Below are 13,087 nucleotides of genomic sequence, written 5' to 3'. Positions count from 1 at the left end.
TTTCTCTATCCTCCTCCCTTCTCTACTTTCTTTCCTTCCCTTCTTCCCTGCCTATCTTTATAGGTACTTATAGTGAGCATTAAGACCTAAATAAGAGTTAAGCTATCAGTAGGTCCTTTGAAGGACAGAGGTTAAAGAACCTACTGTCAGAGATGTTAAGCAAGGGATTCCTGAAACTGGTAAGAGTTTGAACCAGATAGCTTCTAAATTCCTTTCAGCTCCAGTCTTAGAAAGAGGGATGCCTGGGTAGCTGTTTATGTATCCTTTATGTATTCTGATACATAAACAGGGATGCCTGTTTATGTATCCAACTCTTGATTTCAGCTCAGGTCATAATCTCAGGGTTGTGAGATCGAGCCCCACAAACCTGCTTAAGATTCTCTCTCTCCCTCTCTCCCTCTCCCTCAGGCCCTCCCCAATTCATGCCCATGCTCTCTCTCTCTCTCTCTCTCTCTCTAAAATAAATACAATCTAAATAAATAAATAAATAAATAAAGGCCTCAAAAAGAACTTATAAATAAAGTTCTCCACTTACTATGTGCCAACTCTCAAGCACCCATATTAGTATTAGATAGAGATCCCAGGGTGCCTGTGTGTCTCAGTCGGTTAAGTGTCTGCCTTCAGCTCAGCTCATGATCCCAGAGTCATGCGATACCCCGCATCGGGCTCCCTGCTCCACGGGGAGCCTGCTTCTCCCTCTGTCTCTCATAAATAAATAAAAATCTTTAAAAAAAAAAAAAAAAAAAAAAAGACTGAGGTCCCCAAAAGCCTAGAAATAAAATTTTAGAGCTAGATGAAACTATTTTTAAAACTCTCATCTAGCCTTTCATTTTACAAAGGAGGAATATGTGACCCGGACACCACTGAAAAAGCTATATTTAAAACAAAAAGGCATAAAGATTTAAATAAACATAGCGAATAAAGTACTATTTTGGAATTAGAAACCCTGGATTATAATTCTGACTACTTGACCTACCAGTTTTGTCATCATAAATCAGTTTCATTTTCCTCAATGATAAAATGAGATGAAAAGAATATAATCTAGCTGACCTATTTCACATAGCTGTAGCAAGACATAATAGTATGTATCTGAAAGTTCTTTGTAAATATAAGGCATGAAACATGTATTTATTATCATTTTGTAATAAAAATACATTAGGAAAATAAGCAAAGAAATGCCCCTTTCTTTATACGTCTGGTAAATGGGTTATTATAACTCCATAAACCTAAGGAAGGATAGGTAAGTTACTCTTATAAAAACAATAAAACCATGATGGGGTTTTCGATATAAATAGGAGGCTAAGATTTTAAAGCTTAAAGGAATTTTAAATACATTTTAAATTATATGATATACATCACATATTAGTAACTATATATAATTCTATACATAACTTAAAATATATTCTCATATCGTTACTATGGTTCAGCAATATATAATTTACATAATATATAACTAGAATCAAACTTAATATATAGTTTATTCATGTATGTGTTTTTAAAGCATCAGAAATTGTGAGAAAACACAGAAATATTAAAAGAAGATGAGAATAGGAACAATGCAGGAGGAAAACACATATAGAAGAGAACTGCTATAGAGGTGAGGAAAGGTCCAGATCCAAGTTTAAGGTAAGGGGATATAAAGAGCAAGAAGGAATCCTAGGACACTCATCAGACTAACCGGCAAAGTATCTATGGGATAACTGAAACGAAAGGGTCCAGCTTTCCTCTACACATTCTCAGCAGCAAGAAACAAGGAAGCCTAACAATGATGCCTTGGTAGCAATCAAGAGCAATCCATCAAAAGCTGCTCTCTCCCTCCACAGTATTTGTATTATAGCTGGGCACAGGTCTAAACTACAGTCCCAGACTACTTCGCAGTTAGGCACAGCCATGTAAACAACATAAAGTCTTTTCCCCTTATAATTTACAATATAGTAATTTAATAAATGAATATAACGGTAAGAATCTAAATGATGTATATAAGGTAGGACTAAGGGTCATTAAAATCCACAGAAAATCTGTAAGTTTCATCTTAGACATGCTTCCTCCAGGCCTTTTTGAAAACTCTAACATGAATTCTTCTGCAAGAAGTACCAGCAAGCTGTCCACAGAGATAAGAATAATAATTTTTATTTTTATCTTTTTTTAAAGATTTTATTTTTAAGTAATCTCTCCATCCAACGAGGGACTTGAACTCAGAATCCCAAGATTGAGAGTCACATGCTCCTCTGACTAGCCAGCCGGACACCCCAAGAATAATAAATTTTTTTTTAATTAAAAAAAAAAGAAAAAAAGCTAGAGGCCAGACCCTCAATATTAAGACTCAAATGAACTAGTCTTCAACAGTAGCCACTGCAGTTTTGAAAAAGCCAAAGAAAAACAAATATAGTATGGACTATAAACACCATTAAGACTCATTCAATACTCCAAGAAGTCAAAATAAGAAAAAGTTCTAACAGGTAGTGAATAAAAACCACATCAATTAATAATGAAAATCTACATGGTGAGTAGTTTCACTTACACATATGAGGAATAAATGATAGACCCTACAAATGAATTCTTCTATCTGTAAACTTCTATTCAAAAAATATCAAAATGTTTAATTAAGAAAATAATTTCTAATTATTACAGTAAAAATGCTGTTAATAGAGATACTATTGCCTCATCATTAGTCCTAAATAATTTCTGAATCTCACATACCAAGAAAAAAATAATACTCTGCACAACTTAAAATCTTTCATCTACAACTGACAAAGCAGAAGATAAACACTCATTAAGACACAGAACATCTTTGTGAGGTAATTATAATTGTTTTAATTTTACACATGTATGAACTAAAACACAAGAAAATTAAATGGCTTATTCAGAGATTTTAAAAAATTCCTAATATTCCCATATAAAACTTTGCTCTTAGCATGAAAATGTTTTTATTTTCTGACTAATAAAATATTTTAATATTCCTTTTAGAATAAATTTAATAGCACTGCCAGAAATAGATTACTGGAAATTATATTATCCAAAGATGAACATGACTCTAGTTTGTGTTTTTTCTTCAAATCAAGAAATAAGAAATCTTGGGGCGCCTGGGTGGCTCAGTCCATTAAGCATCTGCCCTCAGCTCTGGTCATGATCCCAGAGTCCTGGGATGGAGTCCCACATTAGGCTCCACAGTTAGGGGGGAATCTGCTTCTCTCTCCACCTCCTGTTCCCCCTATTTGTGCACTCACTTTTGTGCTCCCACTCTCTCTCTCTCTGACAAATAAATAAATAAAATCTTTAAAAATAAATAAAGAAAGAAAGAAAGAAAGAAAGAAAGAAAAAGTTATTGTGGCATACTCACTCTTTAGATTCCTGAATCCTTTTAGTAACATGCTGTACAACTGTGTCATAGCCAGATTCCTCATCCTGATTCTGATCAGATGTCCATTTTTCCATTTCTTCTTCAATCATAGACTCCAAAGTGTTACATATATGCTGCCGAAGATATTTCACAAATTCATAGCTAAAACAAGTATTTAAAAAATAAATGCAGTAACTATCATGAACTCGCTTAGGAACCATACCCAGGAAAAAATGTTAGCACAGAAATATTTAAAAAATACTCAGATTTCTTCCTTTAAACTAGGCTTAAACTTCTCATCCCAAATCATCAAGCTGATCTAGAATTTTATGGCTTTTTTTCTGGGACATTGGCATTTTCTGCATACATTCCATGCCCACTCACTCCATTAGTCCACCCAGTCATCAACACTTGATAACACTGCCTACACATCCTTTGGTTTCATCACCTCTCCTTTTTTTCCACTTCTGTTGGTCAGTGCAAAACCACATCACCTGGGGCGCCTGGGTGGCTCAGTGGTTTAAGCCTCTGCCTTCGGCTCAGGTCATGATCTCAGGGTCCTGGGATCGAGCCCCGCATCAGGCTCTCTGCTCGGCAGGGAGCCTGCTTCCCCCTCTCTCTCTGCCTGCCTCTCTGCCTGCCTGTGATTCCTGTCTGTTAAGTAAGTAAATAAAATCTTAAAAAAAAAAAAAAGACACATCACCTCACACAGAGATTACTACTGCGGGCTTCTTGCTCATCTTCTTTCACTCCACCCCTTCCCTCTCATATTTATCCTGAACACTGTAGTTATCTTGGTCCTCAAAAATCACAGCCTTCATTATTTCTGAGTTAGAGCCATTTTATTCATACTAATACCTCATACCACATCACATACATAACGTCTGAATAAATAGTTGTTGTATTTAAAACTAATTATTGGCTGTCTATTATCCTTCAAATACAACTTCCTTGGCTTGGCATTTAAATGCCTAATCAATCAAGCCCCTTAATTACTGTATCTCTTACATGAAGCCAGACTCAATTTTTTCCAGAAACCACCATTTTGATTTGCATATAAACAAGGAGGGACTTTTAAGTGATTATCATGAATTAGACACTGCTCTAAGTATTTTATTAATATTGTCTTATTTACTACATGAAATAGGTAATATAGATGAGGATGCAAATGAAAAGCTAAAAAGCCTTGTCAAATTCACAAGCTACGGGAGCCTATGGCTCAGCCGGTTAAGCGGCCCACTCTGAATTTCTGCTCAGGTCATGATTTCTGGGTCCTGGTAGGAAACCAAGCATCAGGCTCCATGCTCAGCTGGATTTTGTTGGAGGATTCTCTCTCTCCCTCTGCCCCTCCTGTTTTCTCTCTCTCTCTCTCTCAAATAGATAAACCTTTAAAAAAATTCACAAACTATTAATTCAGGTCCACCTTAATCCAAAACTCTTGTCAATCCCACAATCCCACACTCTCTCAAAAATGGGAAAATTTCAAAAATGTTTAAGAAATAACATGTTCTGTAGTGCTCAGTGGAGATTGGAAACGGAAATAAATGTAACACTCATGTTTTTACCAACTGTATTATTTAAATTTCTTGCATTTAGGGAAGTAAATCTATTATTATTTTATTTTCTCAAAATTATAATTCACATTAAATTTAAAAGTATAATTTACTTGAAAATTTATTTTAAGTTATTCATTGAATTTACTTTTAAATGTTTAGTATTTATATTCAATGTTTAAGTAGTAATTTATAAGCTTTAAGAAAATAGGGATCTATTAATGGCAGAAGAAGGAAACAACATTGTTTTGTAAACTTAATGACCTGCAATATTAGATCAAATGACAAACACTAATTTTCAGAAATACTAGAAGAAAAACTTACTGAATCATGTATCATAGAAAATAGCCTCTAATCATCATTTAAGCAGTTCTGTAGTTTTTGCTTCTTCTGGTGATTCATCATTGCCTTATATTACTTGAAGACCTTCCCTTATATAAGCAAAACTTCCCACCCATTTTAAATGTTAACTTATTTTTTATTTGTGTATTTGTAATTATAAACCAAATCTTTGCATATTCTACACAAAATGGCAAAAACTTATACAAGCAAGAAGAATTCAAAGATTAAGGTTTCGAGAGAATCTTTTAACGATACTAATTGTTTCACATTTGACAGACCCTATATTTTGCCTCCACAGAGGGACAGGCGGCTCTGAGATTAGAGTTGGCAGATGTGTGTGATGAGATCTGAAGATCCCAAAAAATATGTTTACCACATCCATCCCACCACAACCAGAAAACCTATAAAGAATCAGAATATCTGAAATTCCAATACCATAAATGTATTATTGTTTCTTTAAAATGTCCTTGTAAATGAAAAAGGATCTAGTAATAGATAATCCTTTCAGCCCAATCATTATGACACCACTGGGAAAAGGAAAAGTGTAATTGGAAGAAAGTGCAGAGATGAAAGGTCCCTAAAAACAATATTGATCCTCCTCACAATCCTGCCCTAGTCTAGTCAAACAGACAGTTTTCCTTCACAACTCTGAAATACTCAGTGAGAAACAAAACATGGGAAAGCCTGAGTTAGTTCTCTGAAACTAAAGGAAGGGCCATTCTGAAGATTAATTCTACATCTCATCATCATCTACTATGAAAAGGCAAATGATTCCTTAATTTGATCCCCCCGTTTCTGTGCCACAAATCTTGAGCAAATATGAGAACTGAATAATTAACTGAGAAATAGAACTTTTGTGTTTGTGTTGTTTAAAACCCAAACTATAAGCAACAGAAATGATATTTTTTATAACTAAGGCAGTGAGGAAATATGAAACAAGCCCATTAACAAAATGTATTCAGAAAGTTGAGAGAAGGGGCACCTGGGTGGCTCAGTCAGTTAAGCATCTGCCCTCAGCTCAGGTCATGATTTCAGGGTCCTGGGATGGAGCTGCAAATTGGGCTACCTGCTCAGCAAGAAGTCTGCTTCTCCCTCTGCCTCTGCCCTTCCCCCCGTTTGTGCTCTCTTTCTCCCTCTAATAAATAAATAAAAATCTTTAAAAAAAAAAAAAAAGTTAAAAGAATAGCATTCTAAAATAAAAGACACATTAAAAACAAAAAAAAAAAAGAAAGAAAAGAAAAACACCTCCCCACTATGTAGCATCATCTATAAATAGCAAATAGCAAACATGCTGAGAAAAAGTTAAAACCTCCTCTTTGGGAAACTGACAAACCACATACTTTTTCCCAATGATATCATTTTTACCTATGACTGTAGTATTAGTTCCCAGAAGACACAATTCAAAATACTTCAAGGTTTTGGTTCATCTTCCAAATTAAATGAAACCAAGAACCCCAAAATTGAATCTTGCCTATGGGTTACTGCTCTTTTAAGAAAAAAAGATCTCCAGGGAGGATAAGGCCCTCTGTCATATGAGGACTACCAGGCTGCCTATGGCCCTTTGGATACTCTACTGACTCCCTGATCACTGGAAGATTCAAATTAGTAAACAGTAATTTCTGCAAGTGGACCCTTCTCCTCTTTGGGTAAAAAAATCCAAGGCTTCAAATTCTCTTCTGACAATTCATTTTGTGTTGGTTTTTTTACCATATGGATTCATGGCAACGTTCCATAAAATCCTACAAGGAATGCTGTTTTCTATAGTGGTGCCCATGATAAAAAATTATTGTTGCTATAGGCTGGGAGAAACACTTCTATAAAATTAAGTACTGTGTTGCCTTCATTGTAATCCTCATTGTATTGGTGCCATTGAGTAGCTCTTACGTCTGTAACTAATCCAAAAGATTGATGATAAGTTCTTTAAATCAACCCATTACATCATTTTTAGAAGTTATCCAGGAGGTGTAGCAATATTCTTATTTTGTATAAAAGCAAAAGCCTGGATGCACAAAAGAAACTTTCAAAAGTTCCCATACTTATTCCAGGACTAGCAAACTCAGATCTTACCAGGGGTAGACAGGTAAAGTCAAGTCAGTTATGTGTAAGAGAAAAGAGGCAGGGGTAAAATAAAAGGACATGTCTCAGCTAAAAGGAAGAGCTTCTACATGGCTTTAGCCACTTTTTGCCATTTAGGAATATTAGCCTAATGTTGATTTTTCTATGTTTCAAGAAAAGCCAGAAAACTATTTTATATGCCATCTCTCAATTTTTAAATGTTACCTTTAAAAAAAAAAAAAAAGCCAAAGAAATACATCCACAGACCAAATATGGCCTACAGAATTCAGTTTGACCATTAACATCCACTCACTCCAAGCATTATAAAACCCTTACCACTAAAGATACTGGTGAATCACCTCTGTGTTTAAAATTTCTATTTAAGAAATGTAAAACTTCCCTGAAAAAAAGGTACATTCTTAATAACTTATTTTAGATGATACTTATGAAGCTTAATCTAAGTCAGTTCTGCTACAATTTAGGTCCTTTCCTTTCAGATTTATTTTTAGCAGACTCCTCTGTGTTAACATTTTCAGATTAACATACCCTAATTGCACTGGAAATATAAGGAATCGTACAGCTTTGCCGTGGACTACAAAAAATACAACTTCCATTTATTTTTAAGTCTATTAGTATTTCCTTCTTGTTCATCTTAAAATTTTCTAATAACAAAGTTTCTTATTTTTTTTTAAAGAACATGATCTATACAATGAATAAGTATTATACCTTTAGAAACCTATGAATCCCTTTGCTTCGGGTTTAAGTTCTAAATTTTATACTGGTCAATCTTGTAACCTTAGACAAAACACCTGACCTTGCCAAATTTCAGGTTCCTGTTATGTAACCGTAATGGCAATTCTAATGCGAAAACTGTTATTTATTACATATAGCTATACTTTGACACTTTTCAAACCAAATATACTATACGTATATTTGACTAACCATTTTGTTACCTTAAAAAGTAATTTAATGAGAAAAAATTAATATCTGGTTTCAAAGATACTATTACCAAATGGACACAAAATATTTTTTCCCAAATATCCTTCAAAGAGGGACATTAAAACCTAAAAGTACAGTTGTTTGCTGCTAAGGAAAAATGTGTTCACCTCACCACATTTCAAAAGCAGCTCAATTGAAATACACAGCAATGTGCTTCATCATTTTGCTTTACTACTGATGAATATGAAATTTTTCACATTTACACAGGAAAACTTTACAAAGTTGGCTAAAAGAACAGTCATTGTTTTCAATATTTCCAGTTTTATTACCTAGATTTTTCCAAGAAAATCAATTATTTTTTCATGATGAAATTCTGACGTGTTCAAAATACACCAAAGTATGCAATGATACAGAGTACTAATACAACAGAAAAACATTTAAAAATCTGATACAAGTTTGTTTCAAGAAAGCATTCTCTTAGCTATTTAAATAAGCAAAAATTTTCAATCATATATAGAAAAAAATTATAGTAATGATATGCTTTAAAAAGAGACTTTATTGGAATAAGTTATGAATTATAATGCTCGTATTTGGAATTCTTATTTCAGAATCAAAAGATTTATTATATGATCAACCTAACTTTATATATCATATTAGTATATAAAAGGTTATATAATAGAAAGAAGGAGTATTTTACGTCACCTACAACCTTTTAGATCAAAGAATAGGTTTCTGAGTCATGATAAACAATTACTAGAAATGCATTCATTAATTATAAAAGCACACATATAATTCTTAGTAATTTTACTATACATGAATATCATTTTACACAATGGAGGCTTTCTTGAAGTTACCACTTAAACACCCTAGAGTTCACTGGTAGATTCTCCTGTGAAACAAAAAGTAAACATCTGCCAAGCCCCCCACCAAAATTCTGATTCATTTATGAAGAGGCCCAAGCACCAGTATTTTTTTTTACATGGGGCCCAACTGATTCTGGTGTAGCCAAGACTAAAAACCAGGACTAATTTGTTTCCTGGGGGCCAGTTTAAGTGTCAAAACCAACACAACACACACACATAATGAAAGCAATGGCCTCATCCCTACCTCTCTCCCTCCCACAGGCCTCAAATCCTTGCTGCCACTTTCAGAGACAAAGGGGAATCTTGGACTGTTTAGAAAATATATATTGTTTAAGGCAGAAAAATAGAAGTTCTGGAAAGTAGAAATAGTTTAGGAAAACTGCTCATTGGGACAAACCCCAGAAAGGGCTTTACTGCCTACACTATGGTTTCTTCCCCAAATGACTGTATTTTCCCCCACTTTACTTGATTATACTATCCGAAATTCCATCATGTATGGACTCAATTGTCCTAACCATCTTCCTACAAAAATAGTCTAAAGACACCAGTTTGCCCTGTAAGTCTGTTTAATAAAATTGCTCTGGTAGGGGTGCCTGGGTGGCTCAGTGGGTTAAGCCTCTGCCTTCAGCTCAGGTCATGATCTCAGGGTCCTGGGATCGAACCCTGCCTCAGGCTCTCTGGTTGGCAGGGAGCCTGCTTCCCCCTCTCTCTCTGCCTGCTTCTCTGCCTACTTGTGATCTCTCTCTCTGTCAAATAAATAAATAAAATCTTTTAAAAAAATAAATAAAATAAAAATAAAATTGTTCTGGCCAATACTAGGACAACACTGGGTGCATTTAAGAAACCAATGTTCTGATAGTGGAGATGGGAAGATAGATAATTCTGAAGTAGCAAACACTTTGGAAAGCAAAATGTATCTAAGTTACTCAAGAATATACAATGCAGGGCCCCTGGGTGGCTCAGTGTGTTAAGCCGCTGCCTTCAGCTAAGGTCATGATCTCAGGGTCCTGGGATCGATCCCCGCATCGGGCTCTCTGCTCAGCGGGGAGCCTGCTTCCCCTCCTCTCTCTGCCTGCTGCACTGCCTACTTGTGATTTCTCTCCCTCTGTCAAATAAATAAATAAAATCTTTAAAAAAAGAAAGAAAGAAAGAAAGAAAGAAAGAACATACAATGTTCAAGAAGAGTTAGGTCGTGAAAACAAACACACAATATGAGCAACCAGGCTAACTGATCTTTAATATCATATCAACTCTGAACTGTAAGATTCTATGACAATACCAAAGACAAGCATCTCCTCCTCTTTTCCTCTCCCACACAGAGTTCCTTTCTCCTAAGACACAGATCTCAGGTTAATGAACCAACACATAAATTTTGCCATCTCTGCTTTTAAGACTACTCAAAATACTTTCAGGATTATAAGTCTTAAACACTACAAATCAGTTATAATTTGAGAGTGTCTGGATTTTTTTTAGGTAGGCCAAAAGTAAATCCTCAGTAAACAGTGAACATTAACCATAAATGTTAATCAGCAGGCATTTAATCCAATGCACTGTTGAAGAGTAAATTACTTTATTACAACAGTCATTAAACTGCTGAGAAGAACAACAATGATCTAACTTTAATTTGAAAAGTATTTTAAAATTGGAGCAGCTGAAACAATACAAGCAAATATGTAGCCTTAAACATTTACACTAAAAAGAAGAAGAAAAGCTGAAAATTAATGAGCTAACCACTGATCACAAAAGTTTTAAAAATTTTCCAAAGAAAAAATAAGGAACAGAATGTAAAAACCATAAAGTATACATGTAATAGAAAGGAAAAACTAATCCAATAGCTGATTCTTTTAAAAGACTAACAAAATAAACTTCTAGCAGAACAGAAGACGGAAGGCACCAAAAAAAAAAAAAAAAAGAATAAAAAGGGGGGCATATAACTACAGATACTAAAAATAATTAAAAAGTTAACAGGATATTAGTGAAAAACTATATAGCAATAAATGTGAAAATCTAGATGAAATGGACATATGCCCAGAATATGATCCTAGCAAAAACTGACAGTAATTTACAATTATTTAAACTGCTTGCATGTGAAATAAAACCCCAAACTTAATGTTTAAGAGTGTCTGTGTGAGATAAATTTGTATTACATGAGTTTACAAACACTATTAATTAAATCTTAATTTGAGAAAGTTGCAATTATTTTACAGTCTACAGCTATTAGCAGTGGATTTAATGAATAAACAAGGAAATCATGGAAATACAAATAAATATATGTATAACCAGAAATATTAATGAAATTAGTAACCATATTAACAAGCGTTCCACAAGAACAAGAATTCCACACTTTTGAAAACTCCCTTGAGAATTTGGTGAAAACTCCTATAAAACTGCAAGTAAAAACAAACTTTTACATTAAAGGGCTCAAGGATCCCTTTATGACCATGTAAGAAATGGGTGGAGTTCCAGATAAATACAACTTCCGGGCACCCACGAATCAGTTTAAAGGTAACTTAAGATAAAATTTTCAGTACCATCTCTGTGAGATCAAAATCAAATACACACACTGAATTTAAAATACTGCTACCAATAATAATTATTTGAGATACCTGTAAGAAAACTTTTCAATGGAGAGGATTAAATGAACCAGAACAAAGAAAAAAATCTCCAAAGAAACATAATCTTCCAGAATAATCTCAAATGGTATCTCTCTCATTAAAAACTCCTATGTCTACTGCTCCCAAGCCCAGAGTCTCTAGCCCTTCTGTAGCACTTAAAATTCCGCCATCTATCACAGGCATTGCAGTATGTGGCTTATCCTTTTCTAAGAACTTAAGCTATTCCATAGGACGTTAATAATCTCACTTCAGTATTTCTGCAGTGCTCAGAATGAGCAACTGGTGCAGTCGCTGAAATACCACATAGCAAAGGAACAGAAATCTTGGGAACTCCCTGCTTTCAGGCACTGTGACAGGAATCCCTTCATAGAACAGAATCACTCTTAGAAAAACGTGAACAATTTACAATTATTGTTACTGTGCTGCTCATAAGGAAAAAATGAATTAGAATATGTTGGTGTGGCAAGAGAAACAGAGAGGAAGCAGAAGCTTTCAAAGTAAAAAATAAATAATACAAAAATTCGGTAAATAAACCCAAAGAAATGAACCTCCAACTTGGGTGCTACTTTTAACAATAACCAAACGAACATTCTTTCTCTAATCATACTTGGACCTTTTCTGGATCAGCTGGCTTGTTTGCTTAAGACATCAAAAGCTATTTTACTTGTGAAAATTTTCATCAGTTTCCTCCAGATGTAAGAGGATTTCCTCGGCGCACTCCAGAGAGGGGGCACCCGTGATCTTCTCCTTCACGCTCTGGAACAGCTGCCTCAGCATCGCCTGCAGCATCACCTCGTCCTCGCCTGGGAAATGGGCCATCCTCTGCAAGAATCAAGCGCCGACGCCCATTACTCCAGGCCGGCGCAAACGCCGCGCATTGCGCACGCGCGCCCCCTCCCAGCCCAGGCCGGCGCACTACGCCGTTCCCCGGGAGACCACGGCTAGCGCCTGGGGGTGGATTCTCGGCTGCCCGCGCGTCTTTCCGGAACACAAGTCTCCTTACTTTGGGGAAGCAGGGGTCCATAAGGACCCGCCTTTGGTCCTAGTCGTTGCCGGCTTCCGTACGAATACTGTTCAAGCTGTCCCCGCTAACCGCAAAAAAAGAGAGATCCCGGAAGGTTTTGATGGGTGGGCCTGACGGCGGGACGTCAGCGGTGCGCGTGACGTCAGCACGTTTGCCGGGGCTTCCTAGGTGAGAGAGAGTGCCGCTTGGGGACCCGCCGGGCTCCTAAAGAAAGGTTCAGGTGCGCTCGCTGTGCTTAGCATTGGACTTGTAGATGGGAGGGAACGGAGTACGAAGACAAAGAGTTGAATAAAAGTGAAACTGAAAATAGATTGAAACGTTTTAATTACGTGAATGGTATTGAAATGTTACGATGC

At 35.7% G+C, this 13,087-nt stretch overlaps 1 protein-coding gene across 1 annotated transcript in view; it reads right to left on the bottom strand.

Annotated features, from left to right (window-relative positions):
- TBC1D32 (TBC1 domain family member 32) overlaps window positions 1-12,846 on the bottom strand; it is a 219,780-nt gene extending 206,934 nt beyond the window's left edge. Inside the window, exons 1-3 of the mRNA XM_080805345.1 lie at window positions 12,711-12,846; window positions 12,372-12,529; window positions 3,341-3,502 (exon numbers count right to left, since the gene is read on the bottom strand). Of these exons, the coding sequence (XP_080661471.1) occupies window positions 3,341-3,502; window positions 12,372-12,529; window positions 12,711-12,731 (341 nt within the window). The 5' untranslated portion in view covers window positions 12,732-12,846. The remainder of the gene's footprint in view (window positions 1-3,340; window positions 3,503-12,371; window positions 12,530-12,710) is intronic.
- Window positions 12,847-13,087: the final 241 nt, after the last annotated feature.

Source organism: Martes martes (genome assembly GCF_963455335.1).
Source record: "Martes martes genome assembly, chromosome: 6".
NCBI lineage: Eukaryota > Metazoa > Chordata > Mammalia > Carnivora > Mustelidae > Martes > Martes martes.
Note: the sequence above shows the minus strand (reverse complement) of the source record. Positions and strands in the feature narration are given on the sequence as shown.